Source organism: Medicago truncatula, chromosome 4 (genome assembly GCF_003473485.1).
Source record: "Medicago truncatula cultivar Jemalong A17 chromosome 4, MtrunA17r5.0-ANR, whole genome shotgun sequence".
NCBI classification, from domain to species: Eukaryota; Viridiplantae; Streptophyta; class Magnoliopsida; order Fabales; family Fabaceae; genus Medicago; species Medicago truncatula.
In genome coordinates, this window is record NC_053045.1 from 46,865,778 (window position 1) to 46,886,276 (window position 20,499).

Genomic DNA, 20,499 nt, shown 5'->3' on the forward strand with positions numbered 1-20,499 from the left:
TCATTTGGATATATATACATGGTTTTACTAGAAGCCATCCATGAAGGTGTCTTTTAGCAAATGCTCATAGAATAACTTGCTAAAAGACACATTCATAAAAGGTGTCTTCTAGCAAAATATATATATCACTACAAAAAACTGCATATTAACACTAACAAATATTTAGCGTCAGATTAGCATCAGATAGGGGCAAGGCTAAAAAGTTAATGCTAATAGGTAGCGTCAGATTCAGGGCATCTAAGGATATTACAGTGTCGGTTAGGCCGAGGTTATGCTCGACTCTACACTCATTCGAGCTAATAACTCCAACATCCATAAAGTCAACCAAATCATATAGATTAAGCATAATCGACCCTAGCTAAATCGTTTAGAGTCGGCCTAACTAACACTAAAGTCAACTTCATACCAGTCAAGTGTCCAAATCGTAGAGTCAGTCCACTGATACTAAAGTTAATATTCAAAAGTCAAATAAATCTAATAGAGTCGGGCCATCCGACGCTAATCTGCAACTTTTTTTATTTTATTTTTTCCTCTTATGGTCTTACACATACTACCTTGTTTTGCACCTAATACTAAAATCACACATCAAACCAACCACAAATATCATAATGCATTAAAATAACAAACATTTTTACGGTAGTGATCGTTGGGATGATCGAAATTAGTCTAAAGCTATAAAATAATAAAGTTACGATTACAAGATCATGCCCTAAATAATAACTTGATCCAGTAATTAAATTGTACATATAACTTTATAGCTTTGTAGCAACTTTGCACATACTTTCTTCTATCAGAATCCATCTGCCATACTTGATGCATCCTCTAATTAGAAAATATAGCATATTTTTTTATAACAATTGAAGTCAATACACAGATAATTCAGGTGCGACTTATTGAAGCTACGATCAATCCATGTGAACTAATATTTTAGTTTCTTTTTACTCTATGAATCTAATTGGAAAGCTAAAAAGTAAAAAAATAAAATCCCATTAGTTTCCTCCCCTTAAAAACTATATTATCAGTGTAGATTTTCTAATGACTCTTTACACAATCTATCACATTTGCGGTACCTTTTTTTTTTTTTTTTTTTTTGGATTACAAGAGGGCTAATGCCCAAAGGAAAAAAGACAACTACCGTATAACTACCCGCGGTGTGGAAATACTAATAGTCTGAGTTAACATTAACAAAATAATTTGAGCAAGACAGTGCTCATATAAAAACCAAGGAAAACCCCCCTCACAGGCCATATTTGCCAATACGTATGCACAAGCATTTGCTTTGCGATTTTGCGCGTTTCGGTCGAAAATTCAAAATAAATCGAAACGTTGTCGGTTTTCTACGAAACTTTGTAGATCTTCTAGATGTATTTTTATTGAGGTGCCTGCAAAAAATCAGCTCAAAATTCGATCTCTAGGTTGGTGTCCAGATTCGGACCTCCCAATTCAAACTTAGCACCTTACTAATGTTTTGCAAAAGACTCCAAGCCGCAGTTGAACCCCCTTTTGTCGAAGTAATAGTAGAGACTACTACCGAAGAGTCCACGTGAAGCTCCAATTTTTTAATCCCACGAAAACGAGCAATTTTCAAACCTTCAAAGACTCCCCATAATTATGCAATATAAGCATTGCAGCAACACAAACCTTTTGAGAAACCACACATCCAAGCACCATTTTCTCCCCTGATAACTCCTCCACAGCCAGCAAAAAGGCCACCATTAGAAGCTCCATATGTATTAATCCTTGTCCAACCTACTAAAGATCTTTTCACTACAAGAAACATTGCCTTTTGCCAGGGGCAAAATCCCTGTCAAAAGGACAAAATCCCTGGCAAACGGGACATTTGTGAGGGAAAAAACGAGGGGCAGATGGCCTGGCAAAAGCGCTCATCGCAAAACACTTTGCCAGGGGCTACACCCCTGGCAGAAAAACGAGGGGCTGAACCCCTGGCAAATCGCGCCACTTTCTCCCTGGCAGAACCCCTGGCATGTTCCCTCACTTTCGTCTGCAGCTTTCCTGCACCTCTGACTATGACTGACCTCTGACTGCGGCGGCTCTGACCGAAGTGACAACTGACAATAGCAAAAAAACGAGGGACATGCGAGGGGTTTAACCCCTGGCAAATGTCCTTATTTTTTTAAAAAAAATATTATTTTTATGAAAACGAATTTTTTTTATTAATTAATAAAATATATTTAAATTAATTTTAAAATCGATTTTTTTTTTAAATTGTTTTTGTAATACAATTAAATGGTTAAAAAATCAATTTAATTAAAAAATATATATTTAAAAAAATTAAATTTTTTTTTAAAACACAATTAAATGCATATAAATAAAGTTTAATCACACAAACACTAATAACTCTAATTAAAATGCATGAAATAGAAAGTGTACTTAATAATATTACAAATCGTGCAGGAAAATAAATATTGTGCCGGGAAGCATGGAAAACCTCCCAAAATCATACAAACCATAACTTAATAGTAAAGAAAACACACAACAAGCATCATAAGCATCAATCATCCATCTCGAGATCGTCATCATCATCCTCTTCGCCCTCACCATACACTTCATAGGGGTCGTCCGCATCATCATCACACACTGGAGGAGCCCTCACACTCTCTCGGCTTCCACTCGGCTACCCAACACCCTGCTCATTCATATTCCAGCCTTGCTCTTGCCTAAATGTGTCCAACTGAGAGTCTAGGAATTCTCGTTGCTTCCTAACCACCTCATGGATCAGGTCCTGTTGGATTTGCATATGGGCAGCAAGCTGTTCTTGAGTCAACCTAGTGATCAGATCCCGCATTTCTGGAGTGAGCTCAGGTTACTGAGAAGAGCCCTCCCCAGCATTAAGGGTCAACTTTAGAGTGGTAGCAACACCCTTGCGGTAGTTTCCAGCTAAGTTTCCTGCACCGTACAATCGCCCCTTCTTCTTCTCACCAGCAACTTTCGTCCATGCACGAAGTGTGAGAGCTTCATCAACAGAGCATCCACGGGAGAGCGCCTCCGATAGCTGACGATCATACTCCTCCTAAAATAAATAAGAATAAAATAGTTAAAGATAAATAAACATTAACAAAAAATTATAACCACTAATAAAATTAATTAAAATACACTTATGTAACAATTACCTGGCATATCTTGGAGCGATCATCAACATACTGGCCTGATCGATATGTGTGGGTCTTCTTGTGGAGCTCATTTATGTATGGCTCCCTACCCAGCTTCTTTGCCTAATTGACAAGAAACACAATTATTAAGTAGTTAGTAAAACATTAAACTATATTTAACCACAAAATATTTAAAAACATACATTCTATAAAATTAATCAACAGAGTTATTATTTTTAATTACCAGTCGACGGGCATGCTCTGCTGTGCTTATGCAGCCTCCCGTGTGGATGCATCCCCCTTTCTCTGATGCTCTGTTCTTCTTTGCCTTCTCTGATTTCGCCTTAAACTCTGGACTCCCCCAATAGTCCACCAACTGCCTCATAAGTGGCTCCCCGATCCAGTAGGGCCTCTTTCCAGCAGTCTCGTGACGAAGTCGGACATGTCGCAACATGTCGGAGAGGCGGGCAGAAGCTCTAATGTGAAAGTTCCTCCTTATCTGAGCATAGTACCTGGGGTTCTAGGTACACTTCATCTGCATATTTGTTAACATATTTTAGGAAATTAGTAAATTATAACATATGTGCAGATAAGTTAAAATATATTATGATAAGTATTAATGTAACCTCAAAAAGACCAAACCATGCATCCTTTTCATCATCTGGGATATCACCATAAGTCTTCCAAAATCCATGAAACCTTCCCTGGATGATGTCTCTAATGGCACTGGCGGCTGGCTTGCAGGGCATGAAACTACAAACAATGAAAACTCATATAGTTAAACATTACATAAATTTATAACAATATACATATTGAACAAAAATACATAAAGACTTACGAGTTCCCGCTAGGCACAATGATGTAACGCTCTTGTTCATCTTGCGGATAATCTGCCATCTCCTCATCATCATCATCAACACCCTGTTGGGGTTGGGGTTGGGGCGGGGGTTGTTGATGTTGGGGTGGTGGGGGTTGTTGATGTTGAGGGATCATAAAGCCGATCTGCCCATGAGGAAATGTGGGTGGAGGAGGCAACTGGTAACCTGTAGGGAGGATAAAACCAACAGGTGCAACAACACCAGACCCTCCAGCGGGTGCAGCAGCACTAGCTTGGGATGACCCAGTCGATCCCTGGCTAGAAGAAGAGGGTGGTCTGGGAAAGGGAGTCAATGTGGCAAGTGTGGCTGGATCCGCAATGTGTGTTGTGAACCGCCTCCTGGGGTCCTTGCTCTTGCCTTTCTCTTTTTGTTTCGGAGGCATTGTGAATCTGTTAAATAACAAAAAAAGCGATATTGTAAAGGACTCAAATATATATACATCATCAAACAAGCGATATCTTCATTCAAACACAAATGTATTCAAGATTACAAGAAATTCAAATTCAATCATTACAAGGGTGGATAACAATATACTTCAAGTGTTGTTATCAGACGCATAGTTATATTCATCTACATCACCATCATCAACTTGATTGTCTTGCTGGTCCCCTTCATTATTATCATCAACAACGTCTTCATTCTCATCTTCAACTTCATCACGCATCTCCAAAATAGAAGGATCAACCTGATCCCCTTCAACCTGAGAGTCTTGCCAACTTGTAACTTGATCTACTTCAATTATCTCATTTACATGTGTCATATCATCGGCTTGGTAAGCAACTTCTTCATTTCGTTCTTCAGTCTCGATGCGGCCCCTCAGTTTTGTTTTGATTGCAACAGACCAACCTCGTTTACGTGGTAGAGTTGGGGGATAAGGAACATAGTACACTTGCCTAACATTGTGTGCCATGATAAACGGGTCATATTCTTTATATTTTTTGTCGACTCGAATGTCAACAGTGTTGCATAATTTATTAATTTTAGTCCATCTAGGCGAGGGATCAAACCAGTCACAATAAAACAACACCACTTTATTGTCATTATATGAAAGCTCATAAATGTGTTTGATCACGCCATAGAAATCATCTTCACCTCCATCTGTAACTCCTTTTACATAAACACCACTATTAATAGTCTTTTTGCCTTCCGTCCAAGAGTGGGTATGAAATTTATATCCATTCACGAAGTAGGTGTGAAATTCATTGGCACATTGTAAAGGACCCTGAGATAATTGCCGTAAACGGATGACTTCATCAGTTGGCTCGGCATTATACACTCTTTGTTTAAACCAAGCTGGAAAATATTCATGTATCGAACCAACTGTCGATCCATCACCAAATTCCGCATAAAAAGCAATAAATTCCCTAAAAAGCAATAAATTCAATACGAAGTTGTTAACCGCGTTAAAACTTACTGTTATATGGACTAGTAAAAATGGGTAGGAATAGATTTACTTACTCAAGGTATGGTTTAACTTCCGCACAATTAATCAAAACATGAACATGAGCAGACCGCATCTCTTTCTGATCTACCATCCAATATTGAAGCACCTTGCCCGCGTGTCGACCATCAAGATTGAATACGGATAAGGTTGACGGATCCCGAAAATCGTTAACCTCAACTTCATTTCTTGTATTTGATGGGGTAAGTAGACGATCAACGAAATAATGGCCGATAAAGTATGTGGTTTCCTTGGCGGTGTAAATAGCAACAATTGATCCTTCCACTTTGGCCAGATTTTTAACTGCTCGTTTTGAGTCACCCATGAATCTTTCAAAAGGGTACATCCACCTATATTGAACAGGTCCGCCAAGTATAGCTTCATATCCCAGATGCACAGGAAGATGTTCCATAGAGTCAAAGAAACCTGGTGGAAAAATTTGCTCCAACTGACAGATAATGATTGGCATATTCTTCTCCATTTTCTCAAGTTCATCAACTCTCAAGGTTGAAGCGCACAAATTTTTAAAAAATTGACTAATCTCAATAAGTGGATCTAGCACATGTTTGGGCAATGAACTAAATGCAATTGGGATAAAGTTCTCCATGAAAATGTGAGAGTCATGACTTTTCATCCCATGCAACCTTCCCGTGTTGACATCGGCACACCTGCCTATGTTAGAAGAATATCCATCGGGCATTCTCAAATCCTTCAACCATTGACACACTAATTTCGCTTCTTGGGCAGATAGGCTGTAGTTGGCTTTCAGTTTCAACAACTTCCCATTCGGTTGAGGTTTCAACTCCAAATCCTTTCTTTTGCAATATATTTCTAAGTCTTTTCTAGCCTTCTCATTGTCTTTTGTTTTGCCTTTGACATCCATCACTGTGTTAAATATGTTGTCAAAGGCATTCTTCTCAATGTGCATTACATCAAGATTATGTCTGAGCAAGTTATCTTTCCAATATGGGAGGTCCCAAAATATACTCCTTTTAGTCCAGTGGTGGTCTACTCCGTATCTTGGTATTGGGACAGCTCGACCATAATCAGTGACTTTTGGATAATCACAAACTCTTGTCCACACTTCTTCTGATGCAATCTTAGGTGGAGGACCAACAAAAACTCTCTCATCCTTCTTGAAACCATTCTTAAGTCTTCTAAACGGGTGATTATGAGGCAAGAACGGACGATGACAATCAAACCACGAACTCTTCCCTCCACTTTCCAAAGTAAATGCCTTTGTATTTTCCATACAATGTGGACATGCAAATCTACCATGAGTGCTCCAACCGGACAACATGCCATAAGCGGGAAAATCATTAATGGTCCACATCAAAGCTGCTCTCAACTTGAAATTTTGTTTTCTAGAAATATCATATGTCAATTCTCCAGCCCACAACCTCTTCAAATCATCAATTAACGGTTGTAGAAACACGTCTATGCCTGCTTTAGGGTTATCTGGTCCTGGTACAATACAACTCAAAAACAAGTATGGTTTTGTCATGCACATTTCAGGAGGGAGATTATACGGGGTTACAATGATTGGCCAACAAGAATATGGTTTTGCCGAGGATTAGACATATGGCTGAAAACCGTCAGAGCATAATCCAAGTCTCACATTCCGTGGATCTGCTGCAAAATCAGGATGTACTCGATCAAAGTGTTTCCACGCTTCACCGTCAGAAGGATGTCGCATCACTCCGGGAATTCCATTTGAATGATGCCACGTCATTTGACTAGCAGTTTTCATCGATGCAAACAGTCTTTGTAATCTTGGTATTATTGGCAAGTAAAACATTGACTTAACCGCAACTCGTTTCTGCTTGCTAATACCGTACCTCGGGCTTTGACAAAATTTACATTCCTCCAATGCTCCATCATTTATCCCAAACTCATTGTCATAAAACAACATGCATCCATTTCTACAACAATCAATCTTTTTAACTGATAATCCCAACTTCATCACCAACCTCTTCGCAGCATGATAATTCATTGGCAGATTATCTTTGAACAGAGTCACGGCCTTCAACATCTTCGTAATATCATCCATACCATCATCAGGATTAAGATAATTCGACTTAAGAGATAAAAGCCACACACACATAGATAACTTAGAGTGCGAAGACCCTTCATACAAAGGTGTATTACTTTCACTCAACAATCGGTAAAATCTTTGCGCCTTCTCATTCGGGGGTTGTTCCTCTTCATCATCTTCAACATCTTCACCGTAAGACAATTCCACCCCTAAAGCGTCCGCAACCATATCATCCATCATGTTGAATTGTTCTGTGTTGACATCTTCATTGTATTCCACATTTGTTTCCACATTTGTTCCACCATGGCTAGTAGAAGCTTGTGCATTGACCCCTACCCCAAAATTCTGAAACATTTCACCATTATATGTCCAAACCCAATAATTAGGCATAAAACCAACTTTTTTTAGGTGTTTCTTCACATCTCAAGGATCGGTAATTATATGTCTGCACCTACATTTTAGACACGGACATCTAATTCCTCCCTCATCTCTACAGATTTCTTGCTCCCATGTCCATGAAATAAATCCGTCAACTCCTTCGACAAATTGCGGTTTTAGTCCAGTTCTTCTCGGAAACGTCCTATCGTACATCCAACGACGATAATATTCATAATACTCCATCTTCTACACATTCCGCAACTTCATTGACATATTCCACGTCGTCAAAAATAAATTATTACTCAACGGAGATAACTAACATTACGCGCAAAAAAAAAAATCCCGCTCAAACAATAAAATATAAGTTTACGCGCAAAAAAATTAAATCTTTAACTCGCAAATTAAACATATAATAATTAATTATTAAATAATTGTAACATAGTTTTAATTTTCATCGATAAACAATATGCATTATTATATTATATTGTTTTATTTTATAAAAATAATAATTATAACATTTTAGACACGGAAATCAAACATATTTTAATTTATTAAAAAAAATTACATTTTAACAAAGTTTTATTTTTAAAAAAAAAACTGATTTTTAATACACTATTTTAATAAATCGTTTTCCAAGAACTTTTTAGTGTAGTATTTTTTATGTAGTATTTTTATTTTCCTACGCTTTGATTAGTTTTAATTTATAAAAATAATAATTATAACATAATTATAATTTCAATATAAAAACAGATTTTTAAATATAAAAACATATTTTAATTTCTTAAAAAACAGCATTAGGTTTAAAAATCTGTTTTTATATTTAATTTATAATTTTGTTAAAATTTAAAAACTGGTTTTTATATGGTATTAACTAAACTAAAATATATTGATAAAAACCAGTATTAAAATTTAAAAAATATATATTTTTAATAACAGATTTAGTTTAACAAACAATTTTACTTTTAAAACAATATTCCCTTATTTTGTTATTTTAAAACAGTACCGAAAGGTACATTTGCTAAAATTAATTAAATTGGTCCTATTTTTCTTTCTTATTTTTCTTTTAAACAATTAAATAAGTTTATTATTAAAAAAAACAGAATATAAGCAATAAGTGTTTGACCATATTTTTTTCAACATTCTACTACAACATACATATATATTACATTTTATCAACAAAAAAAAAAAACAGCATGCATATATTTCATTTTATCACAATAAAAATAACATGCATATATTTCATTTCATCACAAAAAAAAACATGCATATATATATATATATATATATATATATATATATATATATATATATATATATATATATATATATATATATATATTTCATTTTATCAAAAAAAAAAAACATGCATAAAAAAGCGTGGATATATTTTTCAAATTCGAATAAATAAACCAACAATATTCATGCATAATAATATATATGAACAAAAAAAAATTTACATGATTATATTAAATATTTTAGATTTTCGAAAAAAAATAAATACCAAACAGTCATCATATATTTTTACAGCATATCATCAAAATGTATAATTTTTAGGCCAAAAAAATCACTAACTTGTTGAAGCTTTACAATAGAAGATCTGCAATGCAATCCAAAAACAACAACAGTTGAAGCAATAGCTGACCACAGGAGGCAGATAAGTAACACAACTGCAAATAACATAGAAAATAAATAAGATTAATAAGTATTAAAATTTAATATCATGATAAAACATATAAGAAATGAAGTATTTTTTACCAAAGAAATGAAGTTTGATGAAAGTGTTGAGTTTTAAGAGAAGAAAATTTTCTATGTTGCTTCCCTGAGACCGGTGCAACTCTTATATAGGCAGGGACAAAAGCCACGGCTTCTGCGACGGCATGTTCCCTCACTTATCTGGTCAAATCCTACCATAGCTAGGCGCAGCAATAGGGCACAGAACGGCTTGCAAAAAGCCAGGGATATGTGCAATATCCGAGGGGTTCTGCCCCTGGCAAGCCTGCAGCACATCACCTTTCCCAGGCCCTTGTCAAGTCAACAGAAAAAGCAGCAGGAGTCAATGGAAACGCGTGCATCCGAGGGGCTTTCCCTCGTAAAAGCCCTCAGTTTTGTCTGACATTGCAGAAATTCCACCCGCTTTTGAAATTTCAAAGTGGCGCCTAAAAATATGCCACGGCTATTGACAAAAAACGAGGGGCAAAGTCCCTGTCTTTTATGCCAGGGGTTTCAAACCTTGACAAAATCCCTGGCAAAATGCAATGTTTCTTGTAGTGTTTTTTTTTTGACAAAAGAACCTACTAAAGATCACAAAATAGCAAATTATCGTATAAGAAACAATTTGGCTAAAAGAATAAGCATAGCGACTACTTACAGTTGGTGGGGTTGGTTTGACGGATTGGTAAGGGCCCACAAAGAGTGATATAAGTAGGGTTGGAATAGACCAGACCAGGCCAGGCCATGCTTTGATAGGCCTGAGCCTGGACTACGAAAAAATTTGCAGGCCTGAGCCTGGCCTATGGCCTTTCATAGGCCTATTTTTTTGGCCTGACCTGGCCTATTTAAAAGCCTGGCCTGGCCTGAAAGCCTATTTACAGGCCTACTTACTATTAAAGTCACTAAACATTCTATTTTATCTATTTTTAAATAGGCCTCAAAGCCTATTTCACTATAAAGCTTTAAAGCCTATTTAAAAAGTCCACTATGAAGCCTAACATGCGTATATAAACAGGCCGGCCTATTAGGCTTCATAGGCTTTTTTGATAGCCTAAGCCTGACCTATTTACTTAAATAGGCTTTTTAAAAAGCCTAAGCCTAACCTTTTTAATAAACAGGTCAGGCTAGGCTTAAACAGGCCAGACCATAGGCCCCTGTAGGTCAGCCTAGCCTATTCCAAACCCTAAATATAAACAATAAAAACAACATTTAACTGTGGATCTACTTTCACAACAAGTGATGCTAAGGTTAAACTTGTCATGACATATAAAATGTGGTTAGTATCGTGGGATCAAGGAACGATTGAAAGTTGAGACAATTTTTTTAGTAGTATACAAGGATCTCCGTACATACTTTGTGAAATTTTGAGTCAATTATTTTTGTCATAAACCAAAAAAACTTGGCCTATTTAGCTCGATTCCAATTTTGGGCCATTATATTTTATTGCAACAAAATAAATAATCCATGCCGTAGTGTGGCATATCAAAATTCAAAAGGAAGATTAATTATATAAAAACAAAAGGAAATTACATCCATCATTTTATTCTAAATAACTACGATCCACAGTCCACAAGTTGGATGGATGGGCTTACTCTCATCTTGATAAGGTGAATCCATTTTCCTCTCTAGTATGGATGATGCTAATGTAAACTTATTTGATAATATATGAAAATTACATATTTCATTTTATTCTAGACAAGTCATTAGCATATGATTACTCCACAAATTTTTTTATGACTGGACGGGCTTTATACATAGCCTTTAAAGGGACTAATCTTGACAAGGTGAAACCACTTTCTTCTCTCATATCAATCTCATTTTCATTCATTCTTTTCCAATCAAAGCATTGAATCAATAAACCCAAAGTCAAGCTTATTGCACGCATAGCCAACACTTCTCCTGGACAAGCCCTTCTTCCTAACCCAAATGCAATCAACTTGTCTAACTCTCCTTCTTTCTCAAACCTCTCAGGCTTGAAACTTGTGGCTTCACTCCAACTCTTAGGGTCTCTATGAATGGCCCAAGCATTAACAAGCAATATAGTGTCTCGTGGAACTTTGTACCCTCCAATAATACACTCATCTGAAGAAGAGTGTGGCAATGACAATGGAGCAGGAGTGTACAACCTAAGTGTCTCATAGATGATATTTTTAAGGTAAGGGAGTTTTGGTAGGTCAGATTCATCCAACAAACGGTCTTGACCTACATTGCTTTCTATTTCATACCTTGCCGTCTCTAGTACCTCTGGATGAGTCAATACACAAGATAATGCCCACTCTAATGTTACAGCTGATGAGTCTGTTCCAGCAAGAAGCATACCCTACAAGCAAATATATTTTTAATAAATCAAAATTATTTAAATTTATTTTAAAGTATTATTTATCTGTCTTTTTTGTAATGGTTAATGTTTGGGCAAATTCTATGGTACACCCAAAATTGAGTGTATTAGTACACAAAATCTTTAAATTAATAGTTAAATGAGTTATTTTTTTGAAGAAAAAAATTATTTTCTATCACCTATAATTATAATAACTATATCTTATTTACGAAAAACATCGACGAAAGTAATATTTACGCATTTGTTTGGGTTTGAACTCAAGACGTCAAATTATTTAACCCTTAACTCAAACGCTACTCAACCCCATTATCACTTAACAAAAAATTGTGTTTTTGGTCCTCAACGTAACTATTAAAAGCACATAGTTTTTGTAATTTACGCTACTAAAAAAATAACATTTTATAGGTACTAAAGTTAAACGGTCGTGATTTACAAGAATCAAGAATATGTTTAACCCAAATATTATTAGTAAAGAAAGAAAAGAAAAAAAACTAGCATAGAAAATTATTATTACCAGAGCAAGGCCTTTGATGATTTGATCAGTATAGTACTCAGGTTGTGATTCTTGTAAACTTAGAAGATGATCTATCATAGTATTTGTATGCTGGTTTTTGCTGCGTTGTTCTTGAATGAGTCCTCTCAAGAATGTATCAGTTTTGCTACTAATTTTCTTTAGTCTCTTCTCCAAATTTTCAAAGTCAATCAACCTAAGTATTGGCAAGAAATCATTCTTATTATTAGCCCCAGACAATTTCAGCAAATCAGTCACCATTGCTCTAAATTCTTTAGCTTCTTCCGCATCCGTCATGTCACAATCATCTCCATAGTATCTCTTACCCGAGATCATTCTCATTATGTTATTGAAAGTCATATCAAAGAATCTAGATCTTAGTTCTACTTCGACAAACTCTTTAGACGACGATTCTTCGGCTAGCTTTTTTACAAGCCTCTGAGTCTCATCCCTTCGGATTCCGGATGAACTATTGATACGGTGGTTTGAAAGAACATCAATTGCGGTAATGCGACGAAGGTTGCGCCAATGTTCACCGTAGGTTGTTGATCCTAAGGTGGTATAGTTGTAAAAGATGTATTTTCCGGAGAGAAAACGGGGTCTATTAGCTAGGACAACGTCGTTTTTTGTAAAACATTCTTGGACTAAAGATGGTGAAGAGACAACAACCACAAGACGTGAACCAAACCAAAGTGAAATGACATCACCATATTTTTTAGATAGGCCTTTGAAGGTGTGGTGGAGGGGACGTTTGAGGTGGTGAAGGTTGCCAATTATGGGAAGGGAAAATGGACCGGGTGGGAGATTGTTGAATTTTCTTGATTTGAAGAGAAGGTTGAAGATGAAAAATAGTGCAAGGTAGAAGAAAGAGTAGGAAAGGATGGAAATTATGTCCATGGTTCTTGATGTTGTTTTATCTTGTGATTCTCAAATGCTTATATAATAGTTTTGTTCATATGACTAGTCACCTTGCATGGTGCGAGCCATGCAATATTTCTTTTGCTGATGAAATTGTGTATGTCATTACCAATGACTTTGGTTCATACAAATTAGGGGAAATTAATTTAATTTAATTGTATCTGTACTGTACACAGACTTTTTAACCTATTAGCTTGTTTTTTTTTTATATAAAATTATTTGTTGTCAATTTCATTGCATCATCGTTATATAATTGAATTTAAAAATAAGTTTAAGTGTTACTCCGTCCCTCTTGTAATAATGACCATTTGCAAAAAAAAAAAAAAATTCTAAACAATATTAATTACTTTTTTCCCTTTATAACTCTAATTAATACTACTTTCATCATTTTCAATTCAATATATTCCACTTTACATTTATGATAGGGGAGAAATGCACCAATACTTAAGAAGTGCACTTAAAACTATTTTTCTCTCTTCTTCATTTATACATTTTTCTTAATACGTGTAAAATGAGCTTTTGGCTCAGTTAATCTGCGACGGAGGAGTATAAAATAATAATCAAAATGTTTAAAGTTGAACTTGAATTTAAGAAAATAAAAATATTCAAGGCAACGAGGCTAGTATCTTCATTTTTCATTTTATAATTAAAAAGTAATGAAAAATAGAATTTGATTGTGTACACTGTTATGTCAAAGATGATTCCTACTACCCACCAATTTATAAATGTTCTCATGTGAATTTTAATATAATTAAATTTGATTTAATATTTTTTTAGTAATATAATAATATATAGAAAGTATAATAAGATAATATTATATAGAAAGTATATTAAAATAAATTAATATAAATGATACTACCTTTTATATATGGGGAAGGATATATTGACTCCAAGAGTAACTCTAAGGAGTTACTCCACATCTCCACCTTTAATTTTATCTTAATCTAATGGATTATATTTAAGTCTTATCAATAACCATGTGTGTCATCATTCTTGATCATTTTAACAATATTAGGTTTCCTTTTTTGCTTTCAATCAACATTTATGTTTCATCAACACAATTAATAATTGGTAACTAGAAATTATTTGTATGATTCATCAAATGTTCTTTTAGAACAAATTTCAAATATTAAACTATGATTAAAGTTCTTAAAAAAAAACTCATGCTGATAAAAAACATCACACTTATTTATTTTTTGACGAAACATTACACTTATATTTAAATACAATTTTTTTTAATTCACCGATAAAATAAAAATATATATACTTTTTTTAAAGAAAAAAAAAATATATGTATTTGTATTAATCAGTTTTTTATCAATTTATATTTGTACAAATATATATACTTGAAAACAATTTATTTATATATAAAGGTAGACCGAAGCCCTGTTCTAAATAAACATTAGATAAAATGTAAGAATATGTTTTTTTTTTTTTCACCAATAACTGATTGTCTCAATAAAACATCTTGACAAAAAAAACAATTGTGTTAATAAAACATGATGAAATATAAGATTTTTTTTTCACCAATAACTGATTGTCTCTCAATAAAACATCTTGACCAAAAAAAAAATTGCGAGTAAAACATAAATGTTGATTGAGTATGAAAAAGGAAAATTAAATATTGTTAGAATGATCAAGTATGATGATGCACAATAAGACATAAATGTAGTTCGTTAGATTAAGATAAAACTAATGGTGGGGATATAGAGTAACTCTTCTTGGAATCAAAATATTCCTTCCATATATATATATATATATATATATATATATATATATATATATATATAGACACACACACAAATAGTGTTTGTAATTAGAGTATAAAATAGGGATTAATTTGCCTCATAATCCTATAACATAGAAATTAATTTACCTAATAATCCTAAATTATTTTCTTTTTCACCTAAGAGCATTTGGAAGAGATTACAAGGGACCTCTTCCAACTTAATTAGAAGTTTTAAGTTGAAATCCAACCTTAAGAATGTAGAAATATAATATTAAATTCTTTAAAGAAGAGTTTTATCATCTATTATAGTTTTATCCTACTCAAATTATTAGTTTCAACGATTATATGCTGTTAGGAGTCCCACATGGAGTAGATAAAAGTGTTTGATGTGGTACTTAAACCATGAGGCTCTTCCACCTAATGGATTAGTCTTTTTGGTTGGACTTTCATGGGCTTAAGTCCTAACAATTGTTGCTGTGTTGGACCACGGAAAGAGCTACCTATAAACTGGATTAAGGTTTCCAACGAACACTGATAGGTGAGTGAATCCGCCGAAAAGGAAAGGGATACCATCAGATCAGTGCTATAGAGTAAAAGCCATAATAGACGTCGGTTCTTAAATAATCAATACACGTGATGTTACCGATAAAGAATCAAGACACGTGTTCATAGACATAGACAATTAAAAGGCTATGCATCGAAGTACAATAATACAATAAACAAGATCCATATTCTTATCTTATTGTTTTACTGCAACAATATAATAAATATTCCTCGTTTAATTATCTCTTACACTAGGATCAAAAGTTGGCGCCATTTCACATGGAAAAGTGGAAAACTTTCCCAATATATAGAAAAGTTGTTTTAAGCCATTAGATTAAGTGAAGAACATAGTTTTATTATAGACATTCAATACACTATCTCCTACCATTCTTCTCTCTCCTCCATCACCTCTCACCCTCCACTGTGTCTTCTTCCCTGTTTATTCATTGGCATCACACTTCTCCTACCATCTAAGCTACCATTCTCTGTTATCTTGTTATTTATTTATCAATAATTATTAATTGTATAAAGCATGAACATCGTGAGATTATCATGGATGAGAGTTTGAGCACCAAAAGTGAAATCAGCCATAAAATAGACTAAAGCTGCACAACCCTTTATCAATCTGATTGAATTGAAAAAACCATGATTATTTTGATCATAAGTTGTGTCTTTTGTAACGCCCCCAATTTTATTTAATTATTATTGGTTGATTTAAAGTCTTTTTATATATGATTTTATATAATTATGTTGATTATATGGTGTGTCATATTTTATTAAATGAATTATTTTACTATTTAATAGAATAAGTGGGAATTTAGAATATTTGGAGTTCAAGGGGCTGATTTAGAAATAAGGAGAGTTGTGTGGGATTAAGTGGAAATAGAGGAAGTTGAATTAGGTTTAGAAAAGAAAAGGGAGAAGTTAGAAAGAGGAGAGAAACTGTTTTCACGTACATCAGTTTTGGGAGAAGACAAGAGAAAGCAAGAGAACCAAGGGAGAGCCAGGTGAAGAAAATCATAATTTGTAGAGCTTTGTTCATCTGAATTAAGGTAAGGGTGAGGCTAACTTGCAATGATTTTAGTTTATATAATTCTGATTCTGTTTGACAAAAGTTATGAATAAATTTGGAGGATTGAGAATTAGGGTTAAGGAGAGAATTGATGATTAAATGATGGAATTAGGGTGAATTGATGTAGAAATGCTGAACAGACCTTAGATGTTTCATATATTGATGTTTATAATCAGTTTTAAGGTTAGAACAATGGGTTTGGGTGAATTTTTGAGAAAAACTGTAATCTGCCCGTACTGTTATTCATCGCTCGCCTCCCGAGTGATGATCCTCGCCGTAGCGAGTGATGAAGATCATCGCTCGCCTCGCGAGCAGGAGTTGTTCGCCTCGCGAGTTGCATTTCACAGCTCGCCATAACGAGCAAGTTTACTCGTCGTAGCGAGTGTGACCAGAGAGCTTGCAAGATCTCGTGATTTTGAGCTGTGAGTTTAACCTTAGATGTTTATGAGGGCCTGAACATGTACCTTAATGATTAGGCAAAGTTTTAGATTGAGTTTGAACTCAGAATAGAGTCAGAATGGAATCTAGAGTGTTTTACCCTAACTCGCCGTGGCGAGTAGAGGCTCTCGCCTCGCGAGCTAGTGCTTGACAGATTGCTTTGTTTAGGATTTTCATGTGGCTTTGTCGCATGAGAGGTTGTGAGCTGAACTTTGAGATAGCAATGAAAGATGTATAGGGTATAAATGATGAACTGTGAAGCTGGTTATGGCAAATTGAGGTTATTAATGTGATAAAATTGTATAAGTAATACTTGGTTTATGTGATAATGCTAGACATCGTTGGATTGTATAAAATATTGTCATATCACGCTGACGTATACTGTTGTGTTGCTGTTGATTGATTATGATTGTTAATGATCGCTGGTTTATACTTAACTGCATTCAATTAGAATGTACAATGTGTTGGTTCGAGTTGTAAGTGGCGAGTTGTCGTTTCTAAGTAACGGAGTCATAGGTTGTTGATGTTGACCAAGTTGGGGAGTGAGTGAGTTATTATGCACGATCGTTGTCGTTGCCTATGTTGTTGCTGTCGTAGTTGAGTTGTATGCTGATATACACAAGTTGAGTCCTTTCATGATTAGGAAACCGTTGAGGGCTCATGCCCTGGAATGCTTGTCATTCAACTGTTGAGGGCTTATGCCCTGGAATGCCTTGCCATTCAAATTGTTGAGGGCTCATGCCCTGGAATGTTAATCATTCAACCGTTGAGGGCTTATGCCCTGGAATTGCCTTGTCATTCAATCTGTTGAGGGCTCATGCCCTGGAATGTTCATCATTCAAATTGTTGGGGGCTTATGCCCCGGAATGCTTAGTCATTCAATGTGTTGAAAATAGTACCACGTCGTCGTTGTCGTTGATGTTGTCGTTGTCGTTGATGGTGATATTGTCGTTGTTGTAGGTTGTGTTGTGGTCGTTGTTGTTGATGGAGATATTGTTGTTGTGGTCGAGTTGTTGTTGTTGTTGTCGTTGTTGGTTGATTTAGTAAGAGTTATTAAAGTTGAAGAAGTATGAATATTATTGTGGGAATATATGTTGCTTATTACGTTATTTAATTAAGTTGATGATTTATATATCTATTATTATTGTTTGTGAATCTCACCCCTTCTGCTTGGAATTGTTGCCCTTCGTATGGGTAACTTGCAGGTATTGAAGCTTATTAGAAGTGGTGGCTCAAAGTGTCTAGGGCTCTGATACGTACGGGATGGGATTTTCTTATTGTTTTTCATTCCTATGTATCAATTTTGAATATTGCTGACGTAGCCTTATGGTTGTTGAATTTATGTTGATAAGGCTTTTATGCCAAAGATTTAATTATGGAGATTTAAACTGTTGCTGTTGTTGTTTTGATGCAAATTTTCCGCTGCAAATTTAATGATGACTTTGAAGGACGTTTATTAAATAGATTAAATATGCTTTTCATCCCTGCAATTATAGGCCGTTTGATTTTTCATCCCTGAGCTTACTAATCCTCCCATTTTGCCCCTGTAATTACTAATCATTTGAAAGTTCGTCCCTCTTCCCGGATAATCACTGCCACGTCATCAAATTAGCAAAATGGCATGGGAATTGACAAAAATACCCCTGGTTTATTTTTAAAATTCTGAAAATTGTTTTTATAAATTAAAAAATCTGAAAATAATTTTAAAAAATAAAAAAATTCTAAAAATATTTTGAAAATAACTTTTTCGAAAAAAAATGAAATAATTTTTCACATAATTTTAAAAAATATATAATCAGATTTTTTCGAAATTAATATTCTGATTTTTAAAAAAATCTTTAAAAAAAATCAGATTTTTTAATAATTTTCGAAATTATATATTCAGATTTTAAAAAATTATATAATTTTATATTTTTTTCATATTTCAAAAAATTATATTTTTTTTATTTTTTAAAATTATTTTCAAATTTTTAAATTTTTAAAAATAAGCCAGGGGTATTTTTGTCAATTCCCATGCCATTTTGCTAATTTGATGACGTGGCAGTGATTATCCGGGGAGAGGGACGAACTTTCAAATGATTAGTAATTACAGGGGCAAAATGGGAGGATTAGTAAGCTCAGGGATGAAAAATCAAACGGCCTATAATTGCAGGGATGAAAAGCATATTTTACCCTAGATTTTATATTCTATTTAAGAAATTTTGAAAATGAAGTGTGACATGCCCGTTTGGGAATTACTCTGATGCATGTTTTATTAATTAATTGATTTTTGGGAAACGGGGTGTTACATCTTTCCCATTGCAACAATCATAAGAAGAAGATCAATTAAGAGGTGAAAAAGTTGAGATTTTAAGAGAGAGATAAGAGTGAATCTTTGTCAAGTTCATTACTAGAAGAAGAGATGGACAATGAATAAGGTGAGAAGTAGGGGTAATGTTTTAAATTGAACATTAATTTGGAGAAAATCATGTAGCTGTTGGAGGAAGGGTAAGAGGATTGTCGTGATGTTGGTAGAGACAAAGGGATAATATGGTGGTGTTAGACTAAATTCTTTGGCATCATTGTTTTAGACTGAACATTAATTTGGAAAAACTCATTGGCATCACACTCTTAGTTATATTGTAAACTCACGATTGTTAGTTACACAAACAAGAAAAGATGAGATTTTAACAATGGCTTGATGTTTGTGGTGGGTTAGTGAAGGAATGGATGAGAGACAACGGTAAGGAAGATAATGATAAATAGATCTAGTGTTGAGACACTATAATAAGGATGTATTATATATTTGATCTAATGGCTTAAAACAACTTTTCTATGGTGGGAAAGTTTTCTCATTTTCCATGTGAAATGTCACCTCAAGAGTTTCCCTCTAAAAAAAAACGAAAAATAGAAGTTACGCTTAAAGTTGAGTTTCTTCTACCTTAGCTTCTAAATGCGTATATCCATTAAATATTTTATCTTGGAACCTGTAAAACTCAATAGGTTGTCCTCTTAAGGAGTAATCAAGTATTTTTGTCATCGTCTCTCGAGACTGGTCTAGATTATTCTTAGCAATGACCCTTTAGACTGATGTTAAGTGTTTAACGTTGTTCTAGACGCCCACACTTCTACATGAAGCTCAACTTGCATGTGTCGTCATTTCCAAGGTGAGATATTACTCCATCTTCTTCCAGCTCCAAACATGATACTATTAGCACACCCGCATCCTCCTAATCCTTTAAGGCATATGCAACTTGATCGAAGTTATCATTGCCCCTCACTCAGGACAATCCTTATTGAAGTGGTCGGTCTTGTGACACTTGAAACACTTGTGTACTTCGACTGGACACCACCTTTTTATTTTGATTTTGCATAATTTCCTCGACTCTCACCTCGTTCTATTGGGACATTCAAGCCTT

General features: G+C 34.6%; 3 protein-coding genes across 3 annotated transcripts; all 3 read right to left on the minus strand.

Annotated features, from left to right (window-relative positions):
• Positions 1-3,630: 3,630 nt before the first annotated feature.
• LOC120579980 (uncharacterized protein DDB_G0284459-like) lies at positions 3,631-4,745 on the minus strand. The gene is made up of 4 exons (XM_039832785.1): positions 4,523-4,745; positions 3,949-4,377; positions 3,737-3,863; positions 3,631-3,645 (listed from the first exon to the last, which is right to left on the minus strand). The coding sequence occupies exons 2-4, from the start codon at positions 4,368-4,370 to the stop codon at positions 3,631-3,633; spliced, it is 564 nt and encodes a 187-aa protein (XP_039688719.1). The 5' UTR covers positions 4,371-4,377; positions 4,523-4,745.
• LOC112420919 (uncharacterized) lies at positions 4,524-10,298 on the minus strand. Its single transcript, XM_039832786.1, has 6 exons — positions 10,211-10,298; positions 9,751-9,864; positions 9,415-9,509; positions 7,023-7,809; positions 5,447-6,893; positions 4,524-5,352 (listed from the first exon to the last, which is right to left on the minus strand). Exons 1-6 carry the CDS (start codon positions 10,296-10,298, stop codon positions 4,524-4,526), a joined length of 3,360 nt encoding a protein of 1,119 aa, XP_039688720.1.
• A 736-nt stretch (positions 10,299-11,034) lies between these two features.
• On the minus strand, positions 11,035-13,328 carry LOC112421340 (isoflavone 2'-hydroxylase). The gene is made up of 2 exons (XM_024782775.2): positions 12,405-13,328; positions 11,035-11,872 (listed from the first exon to the last, which is right to left on the minus strand). Exons 1-2 carry the CDS (start codon positions 13,296-13,298, stop codon positions 11,267-11,269), a joined length of 1,500 nt encoding a protein of 499 aa, XP_024638543.1. The 5' UTR covers positions 13,299-13,328; the 3' UTR covers positions 11,035-11,266.
• Positions 13,329-20,499: the final 7,171 nt, after the last annotated feature.